The 15,277-nt window shown below is 41.7% G+C and overlaps 1 protein-coding gene across 4 annotated transcripts in view; it reads left to right on the forward strand.

The window, feature by feature from the left end:
* Positions 1 to 15,277, forward strand: part of LOC111868990 (rap1 GTPase-activating protein 1) — a 639,633-nt gene that overhangs the window by 95,051 nt on the left and 529,305 nt on the right. For 2 of the 4 annotated variants that reach the window (XM_023860132.2, XM_023860133.2), the window contains exon 1: positions 14,150 to 14,655. The exons of the other annotated variants lie outside the window; for them this stretch is intronic. In XM_023860132.2, coding sequence (XP_023715900.2) covers positions 14,165 to 14,655 — 491 coding nt within the window. In that variant the 5' untranslated portion in view covers positions 14,150 to 14,164. Of the gene's footprint in view, positions 1 to 14,149; positions 14,656 to 15,277 lie in introns of those variants that run through there. 4 annotated transcript variants of the gene reach the window in all.

A 15,277-nucleotide genomic window follows, 5' to 3' on the forward strand; every position in this document is an offset into this window, starting at 1 on the left:
TGTTGTGTGGTGCAGAAGAAATGTTGATATTTTCTTAGGATTACAAATTTGTTGTCTCTTTCTAAATATACCCTTCGTTATTAACTTAATGAAAATAATAACCAAATTCTATCACTGCATTTACCCATAAATACTGACCAAAAACTGCAACATTTCGGGCAGGATGGCCGGTACTTAGGGGAAGATTGGAAGTGCCCATTTCACGGCTACAAGCCAGACAACAGGACTGGCATATTTTGAGAAATGGGAATGAATTTTTAGACATGCATCTGGATATTATGACTGTTGTGGTTTTCATGCTAAACCGAAAAAAAATATGCCTATTTATTACCAAGGCGTAGGTGGATGGACAATATTAAAATGGATCTTAGAGAGATAGGATAGAATGGGATGGTATGGATTGGATTGGATTGGATTGATCTGGCTGAGGATAGGGACCAGTGGAGGGCTCTTGTGAACACGGTAATGAACCTCCGGGTTCCATAAAATGCTGAGAAATTCTTGAGTAGCTGCAGAATTGGTGGCTCCTCAAGAAGGGCTCAGCTCCACGAGTAAGTAAGCAAGTCTATTTATTGCGAAGGGCCATGAGTTAGGCGCTGAGGTGTATGGAAGCGATAGAAGAGGGAACCAGAGGGCTGATGGTGGTATTGTGCGAGGAAGATTAACAAAATCACAGATCTGACAGGCGAGTATGCCTGAGTTCGACCCCCTGTCTGTCAAATGCGACCTATCAATAGGATGTAATGGATAGCACTTTGCTAACTAGTGAAGATAATCCAGTCAGAGCCTTGGATTTCGTGTGTAGTAAAGTCCGTAAGTAAACAGTTATCATAAATTTCCTAGCCAGAATGGTCTCAGACAAGGAGATGCTTTATCGCCACTCCTTTTCGATTTTGTTTTAGAATATGACATTAGGAAGGTCCAGGAAAACCATGTGGGACTGAAATTAAACGGGACACATCATATACAAAACTATAATTTTGCCTATGATTCTGTATGGGTTTGAAACTTGGTCTCTGGTATTAAGGGAGGAACATAGACTGAGGGTGTTTGAGAACAGGGTGTTGAGGAGAACATGTGGACCGAAGAGATATGAAGTAACAGGAGGTTGGAGGAAACTGCATAATGAGGAATTTTGTAACTTGTACCCTTCTCCAAATATAATTAGAATGATCAAGTCAAGGAGGATGAGGCTGGCAGGGCATGTAGCACGAATGGTGGAGAAGAGGAATGCGTATAGAATATTGGTGGGAAAGCCAGAAGGAAAGAGACCACTGGGAAGAACAAGGCGTAGGTGGATGAAGAATATTAAAATGGATCTTAGAGAGATAGGATGGAAGTGTATGGATTGGATTGATCTGGCTCAGGATAGGGACCACTGGAGGGCTCTTGTGGTCACAGTAACGAACCTTCGGGTTCCATAAAATGCTGGGAAATTCTAGAGTAGCTGCAGAATTGGCGGCTCCTCCAGAAGAGCTCAGCTCCATGAGTAAGTAAGTAAGTAAGCAAGAGCGTCGGATATCGGATCTGCTATCCTGAGACTTCTTCTGGTTTTACGTATTCCTTCCAGTAGGTGATAGGCTTTCAATAGTAGCTTTAAATATTTCACAGTCGGCCAGTCCTTGTGCTTCTCAGAACACCTCTTGTCGTGTCTCATTCGAAATTACTGTACACAACCTGCACACTTTCTGGCAGTTGTCAAAGAAAGCAAGAAACAAACGAAACGCAGAATCTTCATTTCTTTGCATCCTGTTATGTATAATGGAATTAGGTTATTCTGGTAACCGTCGACACAAAAGTAATCAATGAAATGTTAATATTCAGTTTTATTGTGTTCAATCCACTACGTGTTTCGGTCATAACAGATCATAATTAGGTGGTAATTCATGAATATATGTCGTCATTGAATTGTCACTTTAAAATATATCCATTTTAAATTAGATATTCATTAATAAAATATTAATATTAAATTTGGAAATTGGTCGAGTGTGAATATACGCTTGTTTGTGTACAAAATATTAAAATAAAATAAGCAAAATATGTGAATAATTGGGTTCTTCTATTTATTTGAAATAGGTGTATATGTCTAATGTAATGCCAGGTGGGTTTTGTGGGGTGGGTGGAAATTATGCTTCTGGATTGTGGGGGGATGTTGTTACATTGTGCGTCTCGTCGGCGTCTGTTGATGTAATAAGATAAAGGCAATTTTGTTCCTGTACCTTATTGGTTAAACACTATGCCATGAAAACGTATGGGGGAGTGGAGATGAATGGTTAACTTCACGCCCCCGGCCGCTTGTTCTCTCGGGAGAATCGCCCCCGGTACTCATGGAATATGAGGCTGGGTGGGCCTCAGGGCCGGTCTGGACGCTGTGGATAAGAGAAAAATCATGACCCTACCGGAAATGGAACCCCGGCCCTCCAGCCCGTAGCTACACCGACTGAGTTACCCGACTCCATATTGAAATGGTATATAAGAAAAACATGAATTCAGAACGATGGACGGTCAGTGCACCCAGTTCAACTACGTGATTCTTTCATTCTCGGCTGTTGTAGCGTAATTGGAGAAGCAGTGTTGCGAGGGAGCGTGGGTGTAAGCACGTTTGTTTGGAAATGCGATGCAGTACGTGTGCTTATGTAATCCCGCTCAGCTGTTGCGTCTACATGGAAACTTGCTGACATAAACCCACATAACGCAATTCGTTTTCAGTGCCTCTCTCTTTTTTTTTTATTACCTCGCTGTTATTTTTCTCAGTTGCGTGATCTGCAGCCAACAGCATGAAAATGGGCGTACAGCAGCAGGTGAAGTTTCGGAAGTGGCAGTTTTCCAAGTTCCGGCCTTTAGCGTCACCGCCATCTTTGCTTATGACATCCACTTCAGCTGTTTCTAGTTCCGATTACTTCGGTTGGTGTCGCGTCTGGAGGATGGCAAATCTTCTTCTCCAGACCGGATGTTGAGCAATGTTACCGTGGCAACCAGTCACAAATTGCGTCCTCCTAACTTAATAGAAAACCATTATTACATTTGTATAGTTAACATTCAGTATATAGTTTCCAAGGAAAAAGAAAGATTACACGTAAATACGTCTTTATATGTGGCCTTCTTGTTTATGTTTGTTACATAACATAAATTCCTACCCCCCCCTTCACTGCACATGCCATAATATGATTTTGGTTGCTAGGAGATTAGTTTCTGTTGCTCCATTCCTTTTGTCCTCACACAGCTGCACGTTATCATCCATGGATTTCAACTTTTAACAGTGTGAGATCCATAGGCTAGTTAAATAATTAGAGGTGGCATATCTTAATACATTTAGAGATACAACGTTATAAAGAATAATATTTATAAACGAGATTAATTCTTAATGACAGTTAAATATTAACTTGTCATTCATTGTTAATAATATAACAAGTTCTACAAAAATAATTCATAATGTACATTATCCTATCAATATAGTTATATACGCACTAAGTGCATCATAATGGATGTGATATAGTAATTGTAAATTAGTGCATAAGTGTACACTTGTGATCAATAGAATGGTTGTATTGTCATAAAAACCCATACGAGGTGTGTGATTTGTTATAGGCCTATATCAACATATTCATAATGTACTGTGTTATTATAAATATATAGAAATATTCGTATGTTTTGCTGTTGGGATTTTTAACACGTGACTATTTTGAGAAGGACGACGTGAACACTTTATGTGCTTGCTTAATTTTCCCATTGCGTCCTTTAAAACGCTTGATTGATTTTAATCATTACTGGAGATAAGGAAGTTGCAGAATTTCGAATTACAGCAGTAGTGATAATAGCAGCAAGAGTTGAAGTCAAGGTTAGAAAGGTGCGTTTATGCTGGAGTGCACACAATTTTTATATGCTTTGAATAGCCCCATCTTCTGGAATACAGGGCTACTATAAATGATTCATTCGTTTTTAAAACGCTATATTTTCCAAAGTATTACACATACAAATATGATTGATATACAAAAAGAACCGTAAACTCACCAAGTTTGTATTACTCATATATGCACCAGTTGGCAGCACAAGTTCAGTGCCTTTACAAAATGGCGACAAAGCAAGAAAAGAGTTTTTGTTTGTTTGAATATGCGAGATGTTCGTCTGTTATAGCAGTGCAACGCGCATTCAAAAGAGAGTACGGAAAAGAACCTCCATGTAAACAAAGCATTTTGCGGTGGTACCGGCATCACTGGATTGGGCGTGTTGGTTAGGATGACGTAGCTCTGTTCACTTGGCCCCCCCAGATCATCTGATCTAACGCCTTGTGACTTCTTTCTTTGGGGGTACAGTAAGGATCGTGTTTACGTACCCCCACTGCCAAGAACACTAGTAGAGCTGAGGGAACGCATCGATGCTGCAGTGATGACCATTGACAGGATGATGCTACAAAATGTGTGGAACGAGCTCGACTACCGCCTGGACGTGTGTCGTGTGACCCAAGGGGCACACATAGAATATTTGTAGAGTATGAGGAAAACTTCGTGAGTTTACGGTTCTTTTTATATATGAATCATATTTGTATGTATAATGCTTCGGAAAATATAGCGTTTTAAAAACGAATGAACATTTATAGTAGCACTGTATAACGTCGTGTAGTCCGATGAAAGTCAACCGACGTTTCGGAGGAACGTCGCCTCCATCTTCAGGGATGGAAAATAAGCGAACCAAGAAACCAGCATTAAGCAGGCAGCAAGCAGAACCTGCTTCATATGCTGTTTGTATCTTAGCATTCTGAATAATTATGTTCCCAAACGCTTGGACAATATTAATTATAAACTTTGAATAACCTAAATATCCTTTTAATGCTCTTAATATATATTTGCGCTTTCAATTCAAGGCTCTCTGATCCGTTCTGAACGCACCTTGATACATAAACAACTACAGGCTCCATGAAGATCTACAAATGAACACGTGCTCCTTAAAAAAGTGGAAAACAAAATACTTAAGAAAATTATAAAACCACACACAAATGCACTAGCAGTGAAACTACTAGACAGTAGCGAATCTACAGATAAACCGGAAAGGTACACCGTCCTAACTCTGCCAAACAGACCTGAGTAAAACCCCAATACAAGAATTAAAATAATACCTAAGTGAATAAAAAAAATTATAGGAGTTGCTCCACTGGACATAACTCATTCACGAGCCAGTACTTATTGAACATATACATGTACCTTTCTAGCAGACTCTGCAGAGTATGTATAATAAACGTATGAAAAAATGTGCTCTTTACTGCGCAGTTTGTAAATCATACATAGATAACACTACGTCATAATAATGGGCCCATTATGGGCGTCCCATTGTGGGACGTGTACCGCTCTAGAGACAGTCACGTTGGAATGTACACACATTCCTTAATGTTCGAAAATGCATTGTTGTTGTTACTTTAATTACAGTCGTTACCATAGTTACTGTTGTTGCTTAGGTTACTCTGCTTCCTGTTGGTGCATTTCGTTAGTGAAGCTAGTGGCTAACCAGCTCACAAGTTCGTGTTGCTGACACTAAGGCTTAGTGTATTAATGATCTGTAACTTGTTTCAGAATCGTCGTGGTTCCCTGATATGAATTTTTCAGCCAGTCTGTGCGCGTATATATGATACAGCGCTTGATTATATTATAATTACTATTAGTTCATCTGTTCGTTTTCTCTCATCTCTTTAATTTTTTATTGCTTGCCCTTAATAGGCCACAGCGGTTGGTAAGCGCTCTATTAAATTTTTATTGTTAAAAATGATAATAGGGGTAATGTTATCCCCCTACAGAGGGTGTTTGAAAAGAGGGTGTTGAGGAGAATATTTGGACTAAAGAGAGATGAAATCACAGGAGGTTGGAGAAAACTGCATAATGAGGAGCTTCATAACTTGTACTCTTCTCCAAGTGTAATTAGAATGATCAAGTCAAGGAGGATGAGGTGCGCAGGTTATGTAGCACGAATGGGGGAGACGAATGCGTATAGGATATTGGTGGGAAAGCCAGAAGGAAAGAGACCACAGGGAAGACCAAGGCGTAGGTGGGTGGACAATATTAGAATGGATCTTAGAGAGATAGGATTGGATGGTATGGATTGGATAGATCTGGCTCAGGATAGGGACCAGTGGAGGGCTCTTGTGAACACGGTGATGAACCTTCGGGTTCCATGAAATGCTGGGAAATTCTTGAGTAGCTGCAGAATTGGCGGCTCCTCAAGAAGGGCTCAGCTCCATGAGTAAGTAAGTAAGTAAATGTTATCCCTGTAATAGGCCATGGAGGCCCATAGGGTTGTGAGATTTCGAGGCTCCCACATTTTCTGGACAATCAGCTCGTTCTTTACTGCCAGGAAGATTCCTGGTACTCATTTCTGTTATAGGATGAGTCGATCCCAGGGCCATAGTGCGGCTGGAAGGATTATGTCAGGTAAGTTGTGAGAATGAAAGGTGGCGTAACTGTTTCAGAATCTTTTCAGGTGTGGAGCCTTTGGGTTCTGCTACAAGAATGTTATTTGTTACCATCCTCATCGTCTTCATCATATTTCTCCAAGTTCATGGCCAGGATCTTCCTTGAACATTTTAGACTGACTTGACTAGGCTTGAACGTGATTCTTGGCAGAAGCACAGTGTTTTGAACTTGTTCTATCTCCTGGGTATGCGGCAACACACAAGAGAAACATGGCAGATGGGCTGCGTTATATGCAGGGATTCGTATGATTGGTATGTGTGGAAGGAAACAGTAAGACGGACAACAGTTACAGTCTTTAACACTCACATATAATGCATTAGATGTTTAGGAGCTGTCATTTCTTATTCAGTCCTTGTCTAAGGCCAGGTTCGCCAACCTAGAAACCGAAATTCGTATAAAAACTTCTATATTTAAACCCATAGGGTGCACGCGGTAGCGTAGTTGGTTGAGGCACTATGCTACAAGCCGGAAGGTCGCGGGTTCAAGTCCCGATAAGGTCACTTGATTTTTTTCAATTGACCTAATCCTTCCAGCCGCACTATGGCCCTGGGGTCGACTCAGCCTCGTAACAGAAATAAGTACCAGGAATATTCCTGGGGAGTAAAGCGCGGCCGGTGCATAAGGCTGACACCCTTGTCGCCATCTATGAGCCGATTGTCTAGAGAAAATGTGGGACCCTCAACATCTCACAACCCTATGGACCTCCACGGATTGTTACAGGGATAGCTTTACTTACTTCTACTTACTTCACTTACTGTTATATTTAGACCCTTGCTCGTGAAAATCACTGATAATGACTCGGATCCTCAGATCATTCTAAAACATACTCTATTCTCTTTTGCACAGCTGCAGTGAGTGGAAAATCGAATGATACGGGGTCTCCATCGAAACGTTGAAGGTTACTCCGACGATAAGGGAATTAATTTCAAGAAACCTGAAGGTTTATTATCATGTTCACTAAAGCCCTCCACTTGATCTTTTCTTGAAGTAGTATAATCCAGTTTCCATCACCACACCCAATTTCTCTGATGTTCCATTTTAATATTATCCCATCTACGCCTAGACTTTGCAGGTAGTCTCTTTCCTTTACTTTCTTTTCGTATCAAAATGTGGTATTAACTAACACCATTTAGCTGAGCCCTTCTTGAGAAACCACCAATTGTGCAGCTACTCAAGAATTTCCCAGCATTTTATGTAACCCGAAGGTTCATTACCGTGATCACAAGAGCCCGCCACTAGTCCTTATCCTGAGCCAGGTCAGTCCAGTCCATACCATCCCATCCTATCTTTCTAAGATCGATTTTAATATTGTCCATCCACCTACTTCTTGGTCTTCCCAATGGTCTATTACCTTCTGGCTTTCCCACCGATGTCCTATATGCATTCCTCTCGTCATTCGTGCTACATGCCCAGCCCATCTCATCCTCGGCTTCATCATTATAATTATGCTTGGAGAAGAGTACAAGTTATGAAGCTCCTCATTATGTAGTTTTGTCCGACCTCCCGTCACTTCATTCCTCTTCGGTCCAAATACCTCCCTTAATGTCAGAGACTAAAGTTTCACACCCATACAGAACCAGAGAAAAAAATGTATGCATTTCCAGTTTATCCCTTTCGTCCTACAGGACCCGCCCACTTCATGTTCGTCGTCTTTTATGATCTTTAACCTCTCCATTTACCCCTTGCGTCCTTGTTTTCGTTTTTTCACGTTTCTCTCGTGGATACTGCATGGCCTATTCGCCTTCCTTCATTTAATCAGACTGATGATATTATGTAAGGAGTTAAATTATGAGGATAATTGTAGTTTATTACGACGATTGATTGATTGATGAGACGTTGTGAACAGTTATGTGTATTGAATTTGAATTCATAGACCATAATTTATTGGTTCTTAATAAGGAAGGGAAACCAGAGCATAGACGGAAGCAGGTGTCGTCGCACTGCGCCTTAACGAGGAACTCAGATAACGCGTGATAAGCGTTTCAGATGGTATATCTGAAAGTTGCGGACAAACGTTTGACACGAGACCCATGTACCAAAACAAGAAAATTTGTCAATATCAACACGCGTCCCGAAACATTTAATTTGTGAGTTACAGCTGATAGAGCACGCTGAAGATGTCCTCCATGAGATTCAATGCACGGCTCGACATGGCTCATCATGGACCACAGCATCCGTTCAAAGATGCCAGGATAGTTGCGGATAGTCTGGCAGGCATCCATAATGCGATGAAGTGCATTTCGTTGTCAACAGGAGCTACATACACAAGGGTTTTAGGGTTCCCCACAGATACACGTCCTGAGGATTCAAGTCGGGTGAGCGTGGAGGCCATGCAGTGGGTCCTCTGCTTATCCACTGGGAGCATCTCGCACAGCTCAGCTGAAATGTACAGGAGCATCACAATGTCTTCTCTCAGCTATAAATCAAATTAAATGCTTTCTGACACATGTTAATATGGACATTCTTTCCTATTTTGATATGTAGAACACGTGTCCAAGGTTGGTCCGCACCTTTCAGTTACCCTGGGTATATTCGGAAGGATTGCACCATAGCAGTGTTGCTACTTTTCAACGCAGCCAAACCGGTTATGTGGTAAGGACTTCCTTCTTATCGATAGGTAACAGATTGGAGTCTTATCCAGGTGGGCTGCCTGGGCTGAGTTTTGTAGCCTACTTGCCTTATTTTGCCAAACACAAAATGGAGAAATGAATGAGAATAAAAGTATGCTCATGAGATCACTATCTTCAGGTTTGTGAATCCCCCTAATGAACTTCAGAACTCCTGCGCCAGTCTTTACGAAATGTGGTATGCATATCGTGGCACTTGAGTTCATAAATCCCACTCATTATGTGTGTGTGTGTTTTCTATGTATCCTCCTGTCGTTGCTCGGTAAACACGTTCATGCGACAACGAAGAAATGTTGGAGGCATTTTTTATACGGTACGTGTCATATCAAAAGAAATTGGAATATTGGTTATTCCCAGATTTTTTTTTTTTTTGCCTTTCTACAGACTCGTGGCTTAAAATATCTGATGATGAATGGGCTGTGTGGTTGAGAATGCGTTTTATGAAGCATCAGAGAAGCACGGTCGTATTTCTGTACCACCTCTGCAGTGTCAACATTTTGTTTTCAATATAAATAGCTTTAAAATTTGCTCTTTTTTGGTTGAATTGTAGTAAAACAAACTTCTTGGCCTGTAGTCCACAATCGAACTATACCGACCGAGCGACCGATCTGAGTTACTGGCAGCGTCATTAAAATGATTAACCATACATAATTAGGGTATGCGCCCCTGTTTTGTGTTCCAGAAGTTTCGGATTTGAATCGCGGCAGTTTTGACGAAGTTTTCTTGTTCCCCTGAGATATTTTTTTTCCTTGGCACTACAGCCCCAGTGGGCCTAGGCCTACCTCCATGAACTTCTCCGTTCACTTCGGTTTTTCTAGATCTTACACATACGGTAGGACTTCTTGGGCGGGTCATAAGCTCGTCGCAAGGCCTCTACCTTACACAAACGCAGAAAAACGCACATAAACATCCATACCCTGAGTGGGATTCGAACTCACGATCCCGGCTTCCGAGCGAGCGAAGACAGTGCATGCCTTAGACCGCTCGGCTACCGTGACCGGCCCCCTAAGATAATTGCTCCACGTAATTTCCAATCGCTCTTTACAGTGGCGTTGCTGTGCAGTTGATAGATCATAAAGAAATCATTAAACAAGACCAATATTCAGTATGGTATTTGTTTATTTAGTTGTGTAATAAATTTGCAAAGTAGTTATGAAATTTGAGGTTCTCAAAAGAGATGACTATGCAGATTACCGCCTCTTTTGATGTGACGCAATACAGTTTTGTAAACAGCATCATCGAGACCGTAGTCTTGGTACGTAAATGCCTCAGAAGTACTGCGTTGCGAACAAGGTCTTCTGTACTATAGTTCCCACAAAAACCACAATAGACATGGTCTGCTGAACTATTTTACCACGATCAGTACGAAGGAACGCCCTTCTTTGTTGGCACTTAAAAATAAGTCAAACATTCTAGTCTGCCACAGTAACATGAATCATTATGTCTTGTATTTGTACAGAGTGATTCTAAATTATTGTCTGGGTTTCCGTGGCCTGTGATTTTCAAACCGGAAACAGAACTGCTCACGGAATATGAAAGCGTAACTATAAAGGTTTTATGACCTACAGAATCGATACTGAATGCTGAACAACTTCAGCCTGGGCGCCTTTATTTTCTACTTCCGGTTTGAAAATTATAGGTCCCGGAATCCCGACAGTAATATAGAATCAAATGGTAGATAACAGCAAACATAGATACGAGTAACCAGGTAATTTCATGTAAAGCAATTACTCATTTTGTGGGTTTTGGTTTTATCTTACTACAAGGGAGTTTCGTTTGATCGCTCACTTTTGCATAAGGCGGAAAGTATCGTGTCGTTTGTCAAGTGTCATTACATGTATCTCGATATATTGAGATAACACGACTTTTATCTAAACGTTATAAAGGCTATTGATTGATTGCAAAGCCATTTACACTAACCAGAACGCCCCAGAAGTTTGTTTTACATTCGCAAACCTGTTTAAAAGGGCAATATTTATGTCACAGCAGGTTTTATTTATAGCAGAACATAATATTACTGAGAAATTTGTAAATTATCATTATTAGCCACAAATATGAAGCTATTAGGCCGTGCCATAGTTCACGCAGTTTGTTACCGGCCTCTTGGGTTCAGTCTTAGGTCAGTAATTGTCGGATTTATGTTCAACGTGGCACTGGGTCAGGTTTTCTGCCGAGTACATCGGTTACCTCTGCCAATTCTTATTCCACCAAATGCTTCAATCCTCTCTCCTGTTATCCGGGGCTGGAACGGTAAAAGTAACAAGAGACTGAGTGTCACTTTAACCTAAGAAAGGAATGGCTGCCTTAACTGATTTTTTCTTTTTGTAAATCTCTTGCTCGCCAAGCGAATACCACGGAAGGTTTTGAGTTTGGTTAGCGTTCCTGCTTTTTTCAGGAGGTCCTGGGTAGTATTCTTGACCTGGAGATCGGTTATCGTGATGGAAGATCAACTGGTTCATGTTGGTTCCTTCAATTAATGCATTAAAATAGACCACTGTAGCTGCCCTAGACTTCCCTCCCAGTTCTCTGATCATCCTTCCACTTCATGTGACCAGGAGAATTGAGAAATTACGTTAAATAAACTAAGACTACATTAATTTAGATGAATATAATGCTATATATTAATTGAAAGAAACGATGGCCACTTCCACTTTGCTTCCTGCTTGTTATTTCTGTTACTAGTAAGCGGCCTCCGTAGTCTAGGGGTAACGTTCCCACCTCATGACTCAAGGTACGCGGGTTCAAACCCGACGGAGGTCGTGGAATTTTTAAGGGCGGAAAAATTCAGGGAACAAGTCCTCCGGGAGGGGCTTTAAGCCCGTGTCGTAGCTTTACGGCTTGTAGAAGAACCTCATGTCTCAAGGGGATCTCTGAGCCAAATTCATGACATTTCCCGCCCAGCAGTAGTGTCTAACGCCTCTGGTAGATGGGGGAAGCATCGAGGGAGGGACTTTAAGCCGTGGGTCCCGTGTCGTAGATTTACGGCACATGCCTCTAGGAGGCCTCTGAGCTAAATTAGGCCAAAAAGTTTCCAACCCAAATAGTTTCCAGTGCCTCCGATAGATGGGGAGGGAGGAGGGACTAACTCGCTGACAGAAAGGGACTAACTATTAGATACCAATGCCAAGTAGAGGGTAGAAACCTCGCTGGCAGAAAGGGGCTGATAGCGAGCACCAGTATCGGTAGGGGATGGAGACGGTAGAAATTAAAAGGGGGATGTACAATGGACTATCAGTCGCGGTGCATGGGGAAACCCACCCCCTCAATACTGAATCACTGAATTTCTGTTAATAGTACATATTACTTACTGTATTTTGTTTTTTGCTAAAATTAGATAATTTAATCAGGCTTTGAGGAGTGATAACACCGACCTAGATACCCTAACCCTGATTTTCCCATAAGGTTTTGGACTTGTAATCCGCGGGAATTTTCGGAAAATAACCATCACGGTTGGCGAGAGATTGCTGTATACAGAGCTTGGCGAACATGTAAAAGAGAAAGAATAGAAGGGTTTGTTGAGAATGGTGGAAGAATTCGAGTGTGTGAACTCGCTTTTGAATGAAGGAACTTGGGCGCTAAGCAACAGGTTGGTGGACGCTAGACAGGTTATCCTTTGATGTAAGAAGGGAACATCGCAGCATGGCGCAGGTTGGAGTAAAAACTATACTGTTAAGAAATGGTAAATTCAGAATTTAATACATTGCATAAAGTTCTACTTATATTCCCAAATGTCATTAGAATTAGCAGTTACGACTCATAATGATCTTGGTATGTATTTTTAAGGACCCGAAAAAAAAAAGAACACAACGGCGCCCAGTCTCCCTTACACTCTGCTCTGTTGTGTATTTTATATACAATTTTGGTGCTTTCAGAATTTTTTTTGTTTTAGCCTAGTATCCGTGCTTTATTTGAGAGCAAGTTCCGTTAAAAATTATTGGCACGTTTATAGCATAATAGGGTTGCCAATAATTACGCTTATACTCTTCTCCAAGTATAATTAGAATGATCAAGTCAAGGAGGATGAGGTGGGCAGGACATGTAGCACGAATGGGGAGAAAATGAATGCATATAGGTTATTGGTGGGAAAGCCAGATGGAAAGAGACTACTGGGAAGACCAAGGCGTAGGTGGGTGGACAATATTAAAATGGATCTTAGATGGGATGGTATGGATTGGATTGATCTGGCTCACGATAGGGACCAATGGAGGCCTCTTGTGAACACGGTAATGAACCATCTGGTTCCATAAATTGCTGGGAAATTCTTGAGTAGCTGCAGATTTGGCTTCTCCTCAAGAAGGGCTCAGCTCCATAAGTAAGTAAGTAAGTAATAGTTAGGGCCGCGTCATAGCTCAAGCCGTTAGTCGCTGGCTTCCCACCGCGGAGCCCCGGGTTCGATCCCGGGTCTGGTTAAGTGGGATGTAATAGTTACGGCATAATAATAATAATGCTGTAACCATTACTTACACCCTTGTGTGTTTCGTATCAGGCATTGAAATTGGTTGGTTATAGTTTTTTTAGCCCCTTTGAGGTCATTCACGTACGTAATCCAGAATCGTGACATTGCGCCTGTGATATATTCTCGTTAAGAAGTTTTGTTTACCAGCTGTCTCCAGGAATGTAAACTATTCGCAAGATTGGTGACCGCGTGTACATATTGCCCAGAGATTTTGCAGTGCCATCCGTCTTTTCATGTCCCCGCGAAAATCGCCAAGGAGTCGGTATCTCCGGTTTTTAGCTGTAGTTATACAAGAACACTCGGCGCGTAGATAGCGTAACGTGTTTCGCGAGTGTAGAAGCTTTTTATAATTGGTAACAGATGTCGTGGCCGTGTCGGAACGTTATTTCCAGAAATGACAAAAGATGGCAGAGCAGTAACTATAACTTGTTTTCAGAATCGACCATAGATGTCGGAGAGGTAGACGTTTGTCATGTTCACGGTCTCATCTGTTACTATGACAACGGGAGATAAGGTTGGAGGCTGTTCAGATACTACATCTGGACCTCGCTAGATGTCGGTAGTGTGTATTTAAAGAAGTGTGAGAAGGTTGCAAGGCGAGTTAGTTACACGAGTTTTTGAGAATGAAGAATCAGTTGGTCGTGAAGTGCGGTGCGTTTCGGATGCTGGAGTGGCCGTGTCGGCAGATCCCGGTTGATTGGGATTTAGATTTGGACCTCAATCTGGAGTTGACACCAACAGTCGTCCAGCGCCCTAGAACAAAACTACAGCGGTACCTTTCCGAGGGCCACCAGCACCATCACCATGACATGGTGCAGACATCATCATCCACTGTACCGAGAAAATCGGCTACCATGACCTTTCACAGGTCAGTTTCACATTCTCCAAACCAACCTCATCGCCCGTTAGCTGATCAGCAGGGACATCATAACAGTTTGGTGTTAGAATCATCGGCCAACTTGCCGCAAGAATCTTCCAACATGACCTTTGACAGGTCAGTGTCTAATCAGCCAGCTGTCAAACTCCGCCGATTTCTGTCAGAGGGTCATCATAACCGACAGGAGTCGCCACCTTCGGACCCCAGGCAGAGGTCTGCGACGGTGACAGTTAACAGGTCAGTTTGCACTGCTGTCGCCCCATTTGTCTTCAGTATTGTTTATCAACTGTTTGCCCCGTTTCTCTAGGATCACATCACTAGCGAACTAGCCGGAAATGTTTTTCCACATGACAGATTAAATTTACGGGCACTGGATGTGACCCTGAGAATCTCTTTCCGTCTGTCACAGTTGTTTGTGAAATTTGAACGTAGTTGTCAGTGGTGAAAAACGGGAAGGAAGAGTCGTATTTCTGTTGTCACGTCATTGAAAGTGAATGCGACCGGGTGTTTAAGAATGCGTGTTGTTAAGGTTAATGTTGCAGTTAATATCTTCTCCTAAAATGATATTGGTACTCGTATGTGGCAAAGGGTAAGGGGAGGTGGGTACATTTTAATAAGGTTTTGTCATGTGAAAAAGACATTCTAGGGGCGTATCATACATTATTGGCTACTTTTATCAACAGTGTTTTTTTTTGTTATCGGAATTTTAAAATGAATCATGAAGAAAGAGGAAGGGTGAGCGTGGACTGAATTTATCTGGGTCATGATACGGACCAGTGGTGGGCTATTGTTGACATGGTAATGAAGCCCCTCCCCCCAATTTTCCTTTTTTTTTCCTTTTTTTTTTTTTTTTTTTTAC

Source organism: Cryptotermes secundus, unplaced genomic scaffold (assembly GCF_002891405.2).
Source record: "Cryptotermes secundus unplaced genomic scaffold, Csec_1.0 scaffold70, whole genome shotgun sequence".
Lineage (NCBI taxonomy): Eukaryota > Metazoa > Arthropoda > Insecta > Blattodea > Kalotermitidae > Cryptotermes > Cryptotermes secundus.